Source organism: Pogoniulus pusillus, chromosome 23, assembly GCF_015220805.1.
Source record: "Pogoniulus pusillus isolate bPogPus1 chromosome 23, bPogPus1.pri, whole genome shotgun sequence".
NCBI classification, from domain to species: domain Eukaryota; kingdom Metazoa; phylum Chordata; class Aves; order Piciformes; family Lybiidae; genus Pogoniulus; species Pogoniulus pusillus.
The window spans coordinates 21,173,083-21,190,090 of record NC_087286.1 but is presented as its reverse complement, the minus strand read 5'-3'; the positions used below and the strand labels follow the sequence as shown (position 1 = coordinate 21,190,090).

General features: G+C 44.3%; 1 protein-coding gene across 6 annotated transcripts in view; it reads right to left on the bottom strand.

Moving 5' to 3' along the window:
• Positions 1-17,008, bottom strand: part of XYLB (xylulokinase) — an 87,754-nt gene that overhangs the window by 46,320 nt on the left and 24,426 nt on the right. For all 6 annotated transcript variants that reach the window (XM_064162872.1, XM_064162871.1, XM_064162874.1 and 3 more), the window contains 5 exons: positions 16,945-16,985; positions 16,104-16,219; positions 14,057-14,172; positions 10,921-10,994; positions 9,521-9,617 (listed from right to left, as the gene is read on the bottom strand). In XM_064162872.1, the coding sequence (XP_064018942.1) occupies positions 9,521-9,617; positions 10,921-10,994; positions 14,057-14,172; positions 16,104-16,219; positions 16,945-16,985 (444 nt within the window). The remainder of the gene's footprint in view (positions 1-9,520; positions 9,618-10,920; positions 10,995-14,056; positions 14,173-16,103; positions 16,220-16,944; positions 16,986-17,008) is intronic.

The following is a 17,008-nucleotide window of genomic DNA, read 5'->3' as shown; positions in this document are numbered from 1 at the left end:
AGGTGCAGTTACCTGTAGCAGATGTATCCTGCAGAGAACTATTCCACTTTGACATGCTATCAGCAAGAAAACCACCACAACCCCACCTATACACATCTATTTTTAATGTCAAATGTCCAGCTTTCTGGAAATTTCTTAGTAAGTTTCAAATATTGAAAAATGGGAGACAAATACTTTAAACCCCAGAGAAGTGGCAGAGAAGTAGCTGCTTTGCAGCTCGCTCGCTACTCAAGTAGTAATTGATGCACAATGCTCAGCAGGTACTCCTGAGCTTACTTTTACTTCAAGTCTGTCTGATGCTGCACAATCAACATAAGTGCAGTTGGAAAACAGTCATTGCAGATTCAAGCAAACTTTGTGCGCTCTTCCATCCATCCTTTGACTTTCTGAACGAGGAAAAGCATAGCACTGCTGAGCTGAAGGCCACTCTAAGAGCCTGCCACGTCTAGCTTTTTGAACATCAAAGAGAAAAACGGTATCGCTGCTCAGGAGCTGGCTTCAGGAATTTCATGTCACCTACCATATCATTAAGGGACTTAATTCTGTGGATGCTCTAATCTCACTCTTCCACACACCCAATTTTTCTTCTTCGGATCAGTCCTGTCACTGATCCCAAATTCCAGCCACCAAGTGCAAAGCTAAAAAAACTCTGTTCTTGCTCAGATCAGAGAGAGAACTTTAGAAGTGCATCCTGCACTTGACACTTTTCATGAACTTCCCCAGCCTTTGCCACCCTTTAGACTTGGACTAAGCTGACACTGTAAAAGTCTTGGGGCTAAGATCTGTCATTTTACATGCAGCTCTCACACCTTTGCCAGTGCCTAAGTTAGACACACCACATACAGGCTACGTAACACTATGGTTTACAGGCAGCAAAAAACAACCCTACCTTTCCTGTGCTTTCTTGAAAACCACAGGCCAAAAATAAGAGAGAAACAAAAGAGAAACAAACAAGGGGGAAAAAATACACCACAAAGCTACCCAAATAAATTCTTTCCTGTCTGAAGAAAATTTAAGTTATAGAAGTAGAATGCAAAATTCTCCTTGCCCACAGACATGTGAGCTCCTGCTTGATTTTCACTTAAACAAGAAATGCTGTGGGTTTTTTTCTTGAGTAAGCACTGAGTGGCTGTCCTCTGGAAAAAAAAATGAGTCTGGGTGCAACCAAAGCTTTAGGTACTTAAAATTGTTTTAAAAGATTTGGCAATAATCTCTGTTAAAAGCAAAATCTCATGCAACAAACACAGTTGCAGCTACAAATCACTGTCCATGCAGGCAAACAGAGAAGGGAAAGAATTACTTACCCAGCAGAACTCTTGTTAACACTGAAAAGACTCAAATGGAGGTGGATGTAGCTGAAAGCATCGAGACATTTACTGCTCAGAACTGATGCATAACATGAGATGTGTAAGAGAAGCTGAATAACCTTAAACCAGAAACACAAAAAACGGGAAAGACAGCTGGAGGGACTAGGGAATCTCGGGAGAGCTGATCAGAAGTCACTAACAGGCCTGTCACATTTGAGCAACAAAAATGAAACTACAAAAAGACACAGGAACAAAGATTAAACATAATAAATATGTAACATTTCACTAAGTGTCAGCTCAGGTAAATGTAGTATTTTACAAGCAGAATGACCACCAAAACAGGGCCTCATTTCAGTGATGCCAGCAGCTGCTATTGGTATGAATGATTCATAGGAAGCAACATGAATCAGACCAGCTTCCTCGCAACGGCATCTCTTACAGATTCCCACCTGTTTGAGACAGAATGGACCACTCTGATCCTTTGAGCTCACCCTTCTACAACAAAGGTGATCTCTTTGGACCAGAGCACCTCTTTTTAAGAAATAATAGATGAAATTTGTTCTTCAAACTGCCAGTGCAAAGAACTCACAACAACGATGTTAACTGCCATGCTGTTGGACTTCACTTTCTGCTAAAAATCTGCACTTCACTTGCGATTTGAGGTTTGATTACTTTCAACTTCCAGTTATTGAACCAGAATGCTGCTCTCTGTAAGGCTCAAGAGTCCTATACTGTCAAGTTTCCTTTCCCCAAGAAGGTACTTCCTGACTGCAGTCATGTCATTCCCCTGCTAATCTAATTGGATTTAAAACTGGAGATCACTCTCAACAAACGAGTGGTAAAAGACTTATCAGATAACCCAACTGATCTCCAAGTCCCCAGCTTCTAGAGACCTCTAAAGCTCCTCCCAAACCAACCAACTGACAGCTTGGCTCTTTTTCTGAATGCTGCTTGAACAGTACATCCAGGGAAAGAGTCATAAACAATCTCTCCTAACGTCAGGGCACAGGAACTGAACCATTTACACACTTGGTCTTTTGCTGACCAAACACTAAAGCGATTGTTCAAAGAATGACAACGTTTTATCGTTGTGTGGGGCAAGACAGACAGATAGTAGCCCTCCCAATCTTTTTATTAACTCCTCAGATTTTCTGTCTTCATTGTGCTTCCTGTATATGTATAACAACAATGAAACCAAATAAAAGCAAGACAATAGCCACTGCATGGAAATGCCCAGAGCACGTAAGCAGCTTCCTTATAGCACATGAGGTCATTTCCGCGGAGGTATTTTATCTAAGTCTTTGAGAAATTGCTTCACCTAATACTGTACTCTCCTGAGCCACTAACAATGAAAAGCCCTTCTTTTTAAAATATTTGCTCATGGAACTGGCAATAAGCTAAATGACATTCTACTCTAGATCACTGGCTTAAAACCAAGCCTTGCTTGCTCAAGCCTAGGAGGCGCTGTTACGTGCTAAAAGGCTGATGCTGCGTGGAAAATGAGAGGGGACCCAGTCAAGTTCTTGGCAAGCTGTTGCCATCTGACACTGGCACTCTTATCAGCCTGCACTTCCATCAGAAAGCACAAATGCCCACCGCAGCAGAATCACTGCCTTATCGGGGAGGAAGAGCCTGCCTTTGAATCTGAAAGTACTTCTTGAGCCAGCACTCCTCCCTCAAAAATACAGGCTTGAGATCTGATAACAAGAAGCATTCATGGTCTGTTTGTCCCACGTACCAAATGGTACACTCTGCCCTGGCACTATTCATGAATGCTGGTCCAACCTGACCATGACACTACGAGTTTAAACAGAGGACTTCAACCTCCCATCAAGGGCACTGTCCTCTAATCATTTTCAAACCGTTCCCACTCACTGGCTGAAGCAGAAGGCCCTTAACAAAGCCATCAGCCTCGCACTGCTGAAACACCATCAGCACTCTCAGCTGCAAACAGTGAGAGACAAGCACGAGGCCAACACAACATTTTAGTATTGATTTCTCTAAGAAATTCAAATCCCACAGGGCATAAACATCAATTTAATCTGTATGCAACTACAAAATGGCCTTGCTCACAGTGCTCCTCATTTCAGCCAAAGCACTGCTACAGCTGGAGTAGAAACACAGTGGTAAAGGCAAAGCAGACTGACAGAACAAGCATCTTAGTGTTCCTGATCATTCCTGAAAGTTCTGGTGACTGCAGTCACAGGACCACTCAAAGACAGTCACCAGCAGAAAAAACCTGCAATCATCAGCACAAAAACCTGCCTGATGCAAAGCCATCCCTGGAGGATTAGTGAATCACAGAATCACAGATCTGTCAGGGTTGGAAAGGACCCCAAGGATCATCCAGGTCCAACCCCCCCACTGCCACGGGCAGGGACACCTTTCACTAGACCAGGTTGCCCAGAGCCACATCCAGCCTGGCCTTAAAAACATCCAGGGATGGGGCTCCCACCACCTCCCTGGACCATCTGTTCCAGTCTCTCACCACCCTTATGGTGAAGAACCTCTTCCCAACATCTAGTTTAAATCTCCCCTTCTCTAGCTTGGATCCACTCCCCCTCATGCCCTAAGAAATCCCTCACCAGCTTTCTTACAGGTGATATTGGAAGGCCATAATAAGGTCTCCTTGGAGCCTTCTCTTCTCCAAACACAACCCCAACTCTTCTCAGCTTGTCCTCATAGGAGAGGTGTACCAGCCCAAATTCAGCTCTCATCTGGACAGTCAGACAGTTAGCAATTAGCTTCATCCGCCCTTTTGCAAGCTTCCCATTCTCAGCAATTCCCCAGGACACTTCTTCAAAACAAAGAACAAGTCAGAGAGCATCTCAGACGACTCTTGGATGGGAAATATTAACTTGCTCTTGTAAAAGCACCCCATAGTTGCATCAGAGAGCTCCTTCATCCTCCAAGGGACCCACACTTTGCTGTGAATGTCACAGCTCATCTTCAGCTTTCTGTGCCTCCTCATGACAACGTGAACAACGAAACACAGCCACTTCATGCTAGACTACTTGATATTCCCTGAGCTCCCCTGACTCTACGAGACTGCCCTCCCTGCAGACAAAGAGCCACATGTTATTACTACATTTAACCTGCTGAAGAAAGAACATCAGAAGAAAACACCACCTGAAGAGAAGAGGAAACTGGGAACCTTGGAGTTTGTTTTCACGCAACCTTAGACCAAGTTCTTCACAAGATCTAAGACTCCCCTCTAAGCACTGAGGAGTCAGGCCCAATGTGCTCTGACATTTCCCTTTGCTCCCTAGCCCTGCAAGGCTGCTGTTGTGTGTAAGACAGAGGGATGCATTTCATCTCATCAGCTGTACCTGTGCACGTTTGGCACCTCAGGAACGTGCGGCACTTAAGGAAAACAAAACTGGCTGGTTCTTGCCCCAGTGCAAAGCCCTGGGCACGGCTGTGTCACCACAGGCAGGGCTCAGGCACTAAGCACAGGCAGCAGAGCTCAGGGCACCAACATTATTTGCAAGTGACAGATTTACGAATGTAAGAAACTATAAATTCCATAATAAACACAGACACTGAATTTTATGGCCAAAGCTTGTGCCTGTGAAATATGGCACCTTCTATCCACCTCCCTCTGATGATGATAGTTAAGTGGCAGAATCAGACTCCTGAAGGTAGAAGTGTGACAGGAGCAGCACATCAGGCGACTGGAGTACTATGAACTCACTGACAGACAAAACCGTGCGAAGGCAGAAAGCCCTTTCCAAATGCAGCAACTTCAGCACAGACCCCACCCCAGAAAATCTGCCTGCCCACAAGGCTGGGTTTATTAATTGCTGCTCCAGCCCAAGAGAAGTTCGTTCAGCACAACTCTGGCACACATCTGACCCACTACGTATGGACTCAGTGCTCCAATTACCATTGACCTGAAGGTTTCTACCCTGCAGACCAGCACATCATTTAAATATCTATTAACTCATATGTGATCAACACCAGAAGCCTGACCTAGGTGCAGCTTTCCTTCAGCACACTTGGCATACATCATGGCAATAGTTACCTTACCCATCAGTGGGCAGGGGGGTGAGTTCTGCTTCCAAAACCAATCACTTTTGTGAGTCTCCACCAGGACAGCTCCACTGTCCCAGCCAGGAGCACTGCAACATTGACCAGTCAGGGTCAATTTTAGGACTTGAGGATTGGTCAAGTACAGAAGCAACCCTGAAGAGAACACCAACATTATTAAAGTACACACTGGCAGATCAGTCTGAACCACTGACAGCTTTATGGCTGCTGTGATCATTTATGTCACTGAGCTGCAGACACTGTCACTTCTCTATAAAGTTACCATGGTTTTGACTTCAGAGAGTTCCTCAAGCCATGCAGAAACCGTGTCTGTATGAGCAGCCTCTGAACTCCAGTTGGGAGTTTGGATTTCAAAAGGGAGTGGCTGCAAGCAAAAAAAGGAAGTGACAAACCAGAAGGTGCTTTGGATACAACCACGAACCAGGGAAATAACCTTCACCTTATCTGCACTCATCTCTGAATCGGAGGATGTAAACGACAGGGACAGACCAAACCTCACTTGTTTGTTTCTAGATCACAATGCTCTATCTACCCTTTCAGCACATAAGCAAAACAGGATACAGGCTGTTACTGAATGATTTCCCCTGGAATCTGATTGAGAAAGATTAGAGCAATTAGAACAGAGTGACACACACTTTGAAAAGCCTTAAATCACGATTAATGTATGGGTTTACTTCTCTCCGAAGGATCGTCTGGAGACCGTGCCATTTTCAGCACAAGGCAGACACGCAGAGCCCAGCCTCAAAGAAGAAAATCATCAGACAGAATCCTCTGCCCTCTACTGGCACATGAGCCGCAATGGAACCGGGGCACACGCCTGCAGGCAAGCACAAACAGCACCTGCACTGCTGCTGTAAGGGGGGGGGTAACTATTAGCTGCAATCTGTGTAAGATCTGTAACGTATCATAGAATCACAGAATCAGCCAGGATGGAAGAGAGCTCCAAGCTCATCCAGTCCAACGTAGCACCCAGCCCTGGCCAATCAACCAGACCATGGCACTAAGTGCCCCAGCCAGGCTTGGCTTCAACACCTCCAGGCACGGTGACTCAACCACCTCCCTGGGCAGCCCATTCCAATGCAAATCACTCTCTCTGACAACAACCTCCTCCTAACATCTAAATGTGTCCCCTCGTTCTGTTGCTGCTGGCCTGCCAGCAGAGCCCAACCCCAGCTGGCTACAGCTTCCCTTCAGGGAGCTGCAGACAGCAATGAGCTCTGCCCTGAGCCTTCTCTTCTGCAGGCTGCACACCCCCAGCTCCCTCAGCCTCTCCTCACAGGGCTGTGCTCCAGGCCCCTCCCCAGCCTTGCTGCCCTTCTCTCAACACCTTCCAGCATCTCAACATCTCTCTTGAATTGAGGAGCCCAGAACTGGACACAGCACTCAGGGTGTGGCCTGAGCAGTGCTGAGCACAGGGGCAGAAGAACCTCCCTTGTCCTGCTGCCCACACTGCTCCTGAGCCAGCCCAGGATGCCATTGGCTCTCTTGGCCACCTGGGCTCACTGCTGGCTCATGTTCAGCTACTATCTACCATTACCCCCAGGTGCCTTTCTTCCTGTCTGGACACATGTACTGGACACATCAAACCTGGAACAAAAGCTCAGGTTAAAAAGTCCACACTTTCAGCATCACTGCACTTCTTTCCTGCAGCACTGGCTAGATTGAGGCTTCAAAACCACTGCTCCCAGCAAGATAGTAAATTCATTAACTGAAAGCCAATTCCAAGGGATTACCTAATGTTTGTCATGTTCACAACGCATAACCAAGAAGTGCATAGAACAGATCTGTATTTATTTTTACACCACTCTCTTCCATGTATGCTGCTGCTTTTCAGAGTTCAGTCATCCAAACTGCATTTGGCCCAGGAACAGAGAAGCAGGTCCGTGACTGCCAAAACGGTATCTCACCACCTTGGTGCCAGAACCAGGGAAATTCTTATCCAGGTTTCTGACTCATTTTCACCACTGACATGGCACCACACAAACCTCAGGACACCATGGCAAAGCACTCGTTCTGGCTGACCATGGCACTTCTACTTCTGTTATAGATCAATTTAACATGTGTCATCGTGTGTCTTCCCAGCTCTTGTGAGCAGTTACTACTGTGTTCTCCCACTAGTGTAAGCAATAACAACAAAGCCAAGATTTACACTGCTGTGATTATATTTCTGAATGTAAATCAGCTTGATTCCTGGAAAAAAAACAAAGTAAATTCCCCGTGTAGGCAAGGCCTAAAAGGAATTGAATAAACACAAGGGGCCTGACTGTATATTCCATCCAAAAAATAAATAAGCTTTTAAATCACATTAAAACCAGAAAGGCAGCCTGGAAAAGAGCAGCTATTAAACAAGAGAAAGCCTGGCAATGCCAGAGTAATTCCCACAATGCTCATCCCTACTCTGAAACACACTCAGAACACACCCTGCTTTCAGAGCTGTCACACAACAAACGCAGAGGCAAGCCTGCCATCTCTACACAAATAACAGAGTATGACATTTAAATAATACCACCAAGGAAGAGTGAGATGCACACAGCCTACACCACGCACAGCAGCTCTCTCTTAAAGCAACTCGTCCGCTAAAAGGGCCTTGGGATGCCACAAAACAAAAGCACACCAGGCCTCAAGGCAGCTACAAGAGCACAACACAATCACACCCATCTCCCTTCTACTGTAGGCATCTATAGGCAAAAAAAATAGCAAAGAGTTTTTAATGCTTGAGAAGCCACTTTCTAAAAGCTGTTAGGGTTTTGGCTGTCCTACTTAGCCTAAATTTATTTACAGGTAATTCCTGTCCATGTGTTTGTGCCAGAAGTGTCTGGTATCTTAAATAGTTCTTCTCACACCCTGGTGTTTGTCTAACCCCTGACATTTATAGAGTGCAAGAGACATCCCTTCAACCTGGAGGTGTTTAAGGCCAGGCTGGATGGAGCTCTGGCCAGTCTGATCTAGGGCAGGGTGCCCCTGCCCGTGGCAGGGGGGTTGGAACCAGATGATCTTTGTGGTCTCTTCCACCCCTGACTGACTCTATGATAACCAAGAGCTTTCTAGGCTAAGTCAAGCTCTGAGTGCAGTAGGACCTAAGGATGAAAAATAAGCAGGTATTTTAAACAAAATCTGTTTGAATCTCTGCCTGTCTCCATAAACAACCTCTCCAAATAAATAAAGTTTCAAGTATATAAGAAAACATATAACAGGGAAACTTTTACAACATAAATTTATGAGGTGGTGTTGCCAAGCCTTGTGATTTGTTTCAGTATCTCTATATTCCCCCAGCTTGCAGCTCATGGAGTTCTCTCTTAAAAATAAAAACTAAAAAAATTATATCCTTCATGATTATGGATGAAAGCCTGGAGGTAGGAGTCAAGCAGTGGCTTGTAAAACGAGAAGGTCAGGATCAGCTTGTAAAAGAGGTGGCTAGGGTGTAAATAAAAATAATATGCTTTAAAAACTAAAACATGGCCTAAAAACTCTCAAGATGAGTTAATTTAGTATTCTCTAAGCTGCCACTGGCTGACACACTGACATGAGGTGCCAGTAAATCATTTACCATCTTGCCTGTCTTCCTTGGGTAGAAGTGCAGAGTTGGTGGTGACCTGATCCCATTCTCCAGGTAACATTCTGGCTGACTTCTTTGTTCTTCCAATGGGCTAAAAAGGATTCATATTATAAATTCTAGGAAGCAGGATCTCTTGCTTTCTAAATCACATGTTAGGGAAAGGGCTTCTGGTTTATTAATGGAAAACTGAGGTAAAGAGGTATGTGACCAGCTTACAGCAGAGCCAAGAGCTGAACACAGCTGTCAGGTTTTCTGAGTTGCGGTCCCGTGCTCCAGGCAGAAGGCTGAGCTGCCTTTCGCTTAGCAAGGATCGAAGCTCAAACTCTCCTTTCAAAACTGACAGTGCAGCTCAGTAGCAATCAAACAGCAAGAACACTTGCAAAAGAAGTCACCCAAAAATCAAACTCCTGGTCCTTCTGAAGTTAACATCTGCAAAAACTCGCCCTCAACACACTCAAAAACTCATCTGGGAGGCTGATTATGGATTCATACCAGTTTCTGCATCCATCAGGCAGGACGAGAATCACAATGCTGACATGACTGCTGGGACTCCTCTTTCAGTTTGATCTCTAGTGCCATTAGCTCTGCAGCTTTTCATCTTACTTACTGACTTTATATCCCAGCTTTTCAGCATGAATCCTCTTGGCCATGAACTGCCCTTCAATCAACGCTCGTATTTCCACCTCCTTCGGAAAAGCAGAAACCTGTATCAAAAGAAGGAATATATTAAGTTAACAAGCACCTTAGACAATATACAGTGCCAAGCTAGGGACTGGCTAGAAACACAGGACATTTATAGTTGATCACCCTGAAGCCTGCTTTCAATTGGGCCCAGTTCTTTATGCATACGCAGAAGATGGTCATGACAAAGAATGCAAATCTGTCGAACTTTAAATCAATGCACGATGGCAAAAGGTTCTATTGCAAGTTGTAAACTCTTCCCTGGGTGTTTCCCAGCACCAAAGGCTGCTTCAGAATCAATAGCTCAAAAATAGAAAACTAAAGCAAGCAGACAAAATTCAGATGCATTAAGCAATGTCACACAAGCTTACACCCATTTCTGTCTGCACAGAGGTGAAACGGTGTCGTTGTGCCACTCACTTATTTAGTTTCTACATATAAGACTCTTCTGTACTTCTGTTCACCACAACATAGGAAAGGAAATACTGAATTACAAAGCCAGTTTCACAAAACTGAGTTTCTCCATGCACTATATGAAGTGCCTACAGCTTGTACAACAGGTAGAACTGATTAAGCATTCACTTAAACAGCCAACACTTAAGAGACCAGTGCTACACTGCAAACGCAAGATAGCATCAATCTCTGCTCATCTTAGGTGAGGCCTAATCGACTGGAAGCCATGACTGATCAAAGACAGCCCTTGAGTTTCAGTACCACCCAGAAAGCCAGACTTTTAAACAACACCCATTCCCCCAGAGGAAAAAAAATAGAGAGAGAGAGAAAAAAAGATTCTAAGAACTTGCATAATTTGTATTTTAACTCCAATTGGACTTGAGCCTGTGTTTACTTACACACCAACATGTAGCTTGGATGTTACTCCAAGACATGCAGGACATCAAAATGAGGTCTTTACAGACACATCTACAGCAAAATAAAAGACAAAATACTACAGCTCAAAGTTTCAACACATCCTTAACTGTGTGTCTGAAGCTTACAAGATGGGGACTAAGTCATGTAAGTGCACTAAGCTCTCGATAAGCTAAAAGTTAATCCTGTTTCAAAAGCAGGGCTCATTTCAGTAAGTCCACAGGAAGTATGTCTCCCAAAAACTACCACACAAGTTCCAGCTCAGACTTCACACTGTAGATTTTCTCAAGCAACAGACCAACTACTTCCCTAAGAAAATCATCCTTGCATTTAGTGACCTGCATTACTAAATGAAACTTGACAGACAGCACCTGAGATGGAGAGGAAAAAAAAAGAAGGAGGGGAGTGCAAAACTTTCAAGCCCTGACAGTAGTCCTCAAGATTTGAGACATGAACTACCTTTTGGTTGTCTCCATTGAATCTGTGAATCCCTACTGCTTCAGGAGTAATTTCCATCACATCGAAGTAGAAACCTGCATCAAGGAACATTAGAGAGTGTCATGTTCACCCCTAACCCAAGCTTGAATCTCATTTTGGTACACAACTAACATTATTATAAACATCACATATTTGGAAAGACATCTGAGCCACCACACAGCTTGCTTCTTCAATCTCTGGACTGCCACTAGGTGTCCAACCAAACTGCTTTCAGTTGACAAACATCACAGAATTGTAGAATGGTTTAGGTTGGAAGGGACATCAAAGCTCAGCCAGTTCCAAGCCACTGCCATAGGCAGGGACACCTCCCACTAGAACAGGTCACTCAGGGACTCATCCGACCTGGCCTTGAACACCTCCAGGGAGGGAGCAGCCACAACCTCCCTGGGCAATCTGTGCCAGTGTCTCACCACCCTCACTGCTAACAACCCTTTCCTAACATCCACTTTCAATCTCCCCTCTGCCAGTTCAAACCCATTCCTCCTCATCCTGTCATTACAAGACCTTGTCAATAGTCCCTCCACAGCCTTCCTGTAGCCCTCTCAGATACTAAAAGGCCACTCCAAGGTCTCCTCAAAGCCTTCTCTTCTCCATGCTGCACAGCCCCAGCTCTTGTAGCCTGTCCTCACAGCAGAGCTGTTGCAGCCCTCTCAGCATCTTGGTGGCCTACTCTGCACTGGCTCCAACACTTCCATATCCTTCTTGTGCTGGGGGCTCCAGAACTGCATACAGGACTGCAGGTGGGGTGTGAGGAGAGCAGATCCAAGGGGCAGAATCCCCTCCCTTGCACTGTGCCCACACTGCTCTTGCTGCAGCCCAGCACAGGGTTGCTGTCTGGGCTGCACTCACACTGCAGGCTCCTGTTGAGCTTTTTATCACCCCAGACCCCCAGGGCCTGTTCCTTGGGGCTGCTCTCAGCCATTCAGCACCGTGAACCTTAAGCATGTCTGGCACTAAGCACCAAATAACAGAATAAGCAATAGGCCTACAAAAGAGCAGTCACCAGAACACACAGATATAGAAGCAACAGAAAACAAACTAAGCACATCTCAGAAGGGTTTTAGCAGCCCATATGCAAGGGTGAAAGAGAAAAAAACTATAAAAAATGGGAATTTAGTAAGAAGAGCACAAGGAATACTGGAACACTTCAGGCACTGGATTAATTTCATGAGCTTATTAGAGAACTACAGATATTTTAAGTCATGGAGCAGAGCTGGTGTCTGAACAGCTTCGAAGAGATCTGAAGAAATGCAGCAAGGCTTTGTAGACAGCTAGACAAAAACTGTGAAAAAGATTTCTTTTGTGTTGATGGCAAGAAGGGTTGGTCAGAAAAGACATTCAAGGAAGGAGACAAAAAAAGAAAATGAGGACAGCAGTGTGAACAGAATAGCTAAGAACCTGAGGAGAGTTTCTAAGGCCCAGCCCCTGGAACAAGAGGATGCTCCTGCCCTAGGATCCCCAGCTTAGGAGCCGAAAGAAAAGACAAAGGAGAGCTTTGCTTTAGCTTGTGTAACCTTTCTGCCTGAACACTAAGCAACACTCTAGAGAACTGCAGGCCCTGCCAAGGGATGGATCTCTCAAAAACTCCTTTCTGGCCCTGCTGCCACCTTGAATCCAGCAGATAAAGACTTCAAGTAAACTTGCTGGTTTTATCACTTCTCCTCAGGTGTTTCCCAGACACACCAGGAGTCTCATCCAGCCACCCCTCCTCCTTACCTATTTGCTACCCCTGTTGCTCTCATTATCCCAGCCTCACCCTAGCAGCTGCCTCTGCAGGGGCATCTTCCAACACAGCAGGGAGGGCAGTGACAACAAGAGAGTGACTAACCAATTACCCCTTTGCCCTGCTCCTCTCAGGTACTCAGACTGCAGAGATGACTGCCCTGCTGCACATATATCCAGAGGGTTTTCAAGCACACAGGTTACTGAGGATGACTTTCACGAAATCCTCATTTTACAGGGGACTGAGGTGCCCAAGTGAATACACACTAATACAAATGGTAACATTTTAAGGCAGTGTCCTGTTGTCCTTGAAATCTGAAACAATATTATCATCAACTTCCAGTTGTTTTACTCTCGTCTAAAGTGGCTGACTTTTGTGTTTTGGAATTGCTTTTTCCCACTTTCTGAAACAGCTGAATTGATCTGCCTGCTGGTGAAAAGAGATTCCTGGCTATTTTAATACCCCACAGAGACTGGATTTGACAGACAACACAAAAGAGCTTCTAAAAATGAAAAATCAGTGCTAACCTCAGTGTGTCAAGAAATTGCATCTTAAACTCACTTTCCTAAGGAGTTAAAACCTCTACAGCTTGGATATTTGCACTGCAAAACTTGGCTACCTACCTACATTAACTGTATTCATGTCACTTCAGATCTAGGATGGTGGTGGCAATTTCAAATCCAGCTTGGAAGGGTTAATCCTGATTACACATATGATTGACTTTTAATTACTGACTTCAGAGCTATATACTACACTTGTAAAATATTTAAGTGTAGGGAAGAAAATAAGGTGAAACTCCAAATCCTTGGGTTTGTTCATATTTTCTCTCTGTTTCCATCACCAATATTTTGTTTCATTTCAGTCACCTACCATGATGTGGGGCAAAAACCAGAGATGAAATGACTGTGACATACACTGGGGAAAACACAGGAAATGTGGGTTCCACTCAACATTCCTGCTTTGTTCACATGCACCAGCAAGACTCTGGAGTAATGACTGAGCAAAAGAACGTGGAGCTACTTAACGCACTTGATTTGAGTCTTAAGAAGCATTAATGAAAGCTTCAGAAAACTTCAATGGAAGCTGCCTCCAGAAATTACCAGTTTTAAATGTTACACAACTAAGATGCCATTAACACCCTCTCAGTGACCAAACCAGCCCAATAAACACAATTTGTTTAGTTAAGACTGAAGGAAAACACCCTGACACTTAGCCTGCAGCAGAGTATTTCCAAGCACACATTAGGAATTCCCCTTCCTCTAGGTGACTTAGTTCTGGGGCGTTACCAGGACCCAAGCTAAACGTAGGTACAACACCCCCCCAGATATGTGTCTCAGCAAACCCTGGAACTGCCAACCCTGCTATGGCTGATACCTAAGTTTCCATTGTTCCCAGCAACAGTAGAAGATAAGGCTTTGGAGAATTCCTCCCAGGAGCCTGAAGCACAGTCATCTCTGATCTTCTCTCTCATCAGAGAGCCGTTCTTAAAACTGAAACACACAAACACACCATATGCATTTTCCAAAACATTTGGCTCTTGATTTTTAAAGCAATTTGTTGTTTTACTTGATAGTGATGTTTAGTCTATCAGCTGAATAAAAGCTGGGCAAGCTAAAAGATACAATCACTTCATTATGGAAAGAGACACAAGGAGGAAACATGCTACAGGACTGTGCTGAGGAATGCAGAGCAGAGATGTTGGCATACATCTTTCCTTAAGAGTCAGCTTAGATCCAGTCTGGCAGGCCATGCTCAACCCAGGCTACCTCTGAACCTCTAAGACATCTGTCAGAGAAACACACTAACACAGGGCTAAAAAAAATGGCTCTGAGCAAGGATGAGCAAGAGTGTCTCTGCATTTTATTTAAGACTTCAGGTGCACAGCACCAGTATGGAGCCAGGTTTGGTCCAACAGATCTTCTGAGATCTAGCTTCTTCCCAAGATCCAGCAAAAGAAAGCACTGCAGCTGCACAGTTCTGGTCCAGAGCCAGTAAACCATGCTATAAAACATCGATCTGCTCCGTGGTGATGGCATTTGCACCCTTTGTGCAGTCACCTTTGCTTCTGCTGTAAATGTAACATTCCTGCAAAGCACCACAGCACCGGACTCGGGCTCAGAGGAGAGCAGTTTGAATACTCTCCAGCACAAAGTCATCAGAGCAACTCATCAGGAAAGGCACAGAAACATCCAAAAAGAGGGCAAGGAAATTACTGAACTTGGTCAGTAGCAGGAGCTAAAGTTAGTTGGCTTTTCTGTACAAATACTGTGCCTGGTAGCTTGAGCCCTCTTTTTCTATTAACTGAAGGTCCCCTATCACCTCTAATAGTCCAGAAATAAAGGGGCACTGGTGTAAAAAGGCAGAAATGCCTCTGCAGGAGGAGCAGGAACATTTCATGTTCTGAAAAGCAGGTCTGGCCTCCTGCACATGTTTAGCTGCAGTAAAAGAATGGCAGCATAACAGTTACTCAGAAAAATGCCTCAGTATCTCCTTTCCCATTATGAGCAGGCTGTTTATGTCGCTCTTTTACACAGCCAAAGTGGGAGGAATATTGGGTAAAAGATAAATTTGAATGCAGAAGTTAGAAAATAAACCCACCTGCTGGGAAATCATACTGTGAAACTCAGTAATTTGCAACTGGCATCATTCTTTCACACTCGGCCGCATGAACACTGCTCCCACTGTTATCTTCAGCACCCTCCTACTGTACAGGTAAGGCTCAACTCTACAGTTACAGGAGAGATCTGAGCTTGGCTGAAGTTTCAAGTTTCAGGCACCTACTTTACTGTGACCTGGTTTGGAAATCTTTAGCCTGGATAGATTGACTTAGTGAGAGAAAGCATTGTTTCAGGCCACATCTCCACCTTCTCCCCTGGCAAGGGGACAAACAATTCTCGAATCACAGCAGCCAAAAGCTACCATGAGAACCATTCCCTCACCTGGGTTTCAGATGTAAGAATTTTCAAGATGCACAGCCTAACGGGTCCCTGAACAGCACTGATTAAACTCCTCTCATCTTCACCTGCCCTGTTACGGCCCCTCTGGACCACTAGAAGAGCAGAGAAGTCACAGACGTGGCCAAGCTTCTGACATTTGACATTACTGCATTCCAGAAGACTGTTACTCCTATACATGAAATGTATTACTGTAGATTCACAGTGAACTGGCTCCATGTATACATAAACATCACTTCAGCCTTTTATTGCCACGAGAATTTATCCAGCACCACTCTGCAGTTTCAGTTACTCGAACAATAGGACTGCTGTAACAGAGGCAAATGTTTCAGCAGTAGATTGCCACACACTGTACAGAATGCTGAATGCTCTATTCATTACCACTGTGCAAAAGGAATAAAAAGCACTAACAGGGAGGAAGAAAGAGGTGTTATTGGTCCCGGATGTAAAAAAATAAGGAATACTACCATAAAAGTGCCATATACATGCGGGAATCAACAGGATTGCAGAGGATATGACCTTCTAAGGCAGGAGTTGGTTCTTGGATCCACAGAAACAACGTGTCACTTGTGCCAAGGCTAATCTGGAGGGGCAGAAGGGAACAATTCCAAGCATCATCACAATGTGCATGCAAAGCAATACAGAAATTAAATTAAAACCATTTGTTATTGCCACTAATTGTTTTTAAATTACACATTAAGTCAATTGGATTTGTGTTGAAGATAGCTTTGACTTCGGCTGTCAGGCTGGTGAAAGGCATACTAGATGGAGACACAGGCTTTAATGTCTGGAGCATTAGTTAAAAATAGTCACAAGAGTTTAGTTAAAATCTTTCAGGCAGCTTACAGATTGAAAGAAATAAAGCAAGTGTGAATCTAATTAACAGAAAACCAAGACCAGTAGATAAATTTAACTGACAGCCCACAGCTAGTTTATACTTCATGTATTTCTTTTCTTTTTTTTTTTGGGGGGGGGAGATGAATAGATTAATAGAAAATCAAACTAGCAGATAGATTTAACTGACAACCCATAGCTAGTTAATATTTCATGGTTTGGGTTTTTTTTAAGGGGGTATTAATACATTAACAGAAAATCAAGACCAGTAGATAAATTTAACTGGTAACTTGTAGCTAGTTTATATTTCATACATTTCTCTTTTTTTTGGGGGAGGGGGGGGAGTATGAATAGATTAACAGAAAACCAAGACCAGTGGACAAATTTAACTGACAACCTATAGCTAGTTTATATTTCATGTGTTTATTTTTTTGGGGGGTATGGATAGTTTTCAAGCATATGTCTTTGACTTACTGCGATATCTCCTTCTTGAAGTCTCATCCCTGCTAATGATGCTGAAAGCAGAAAGTCAGAACAC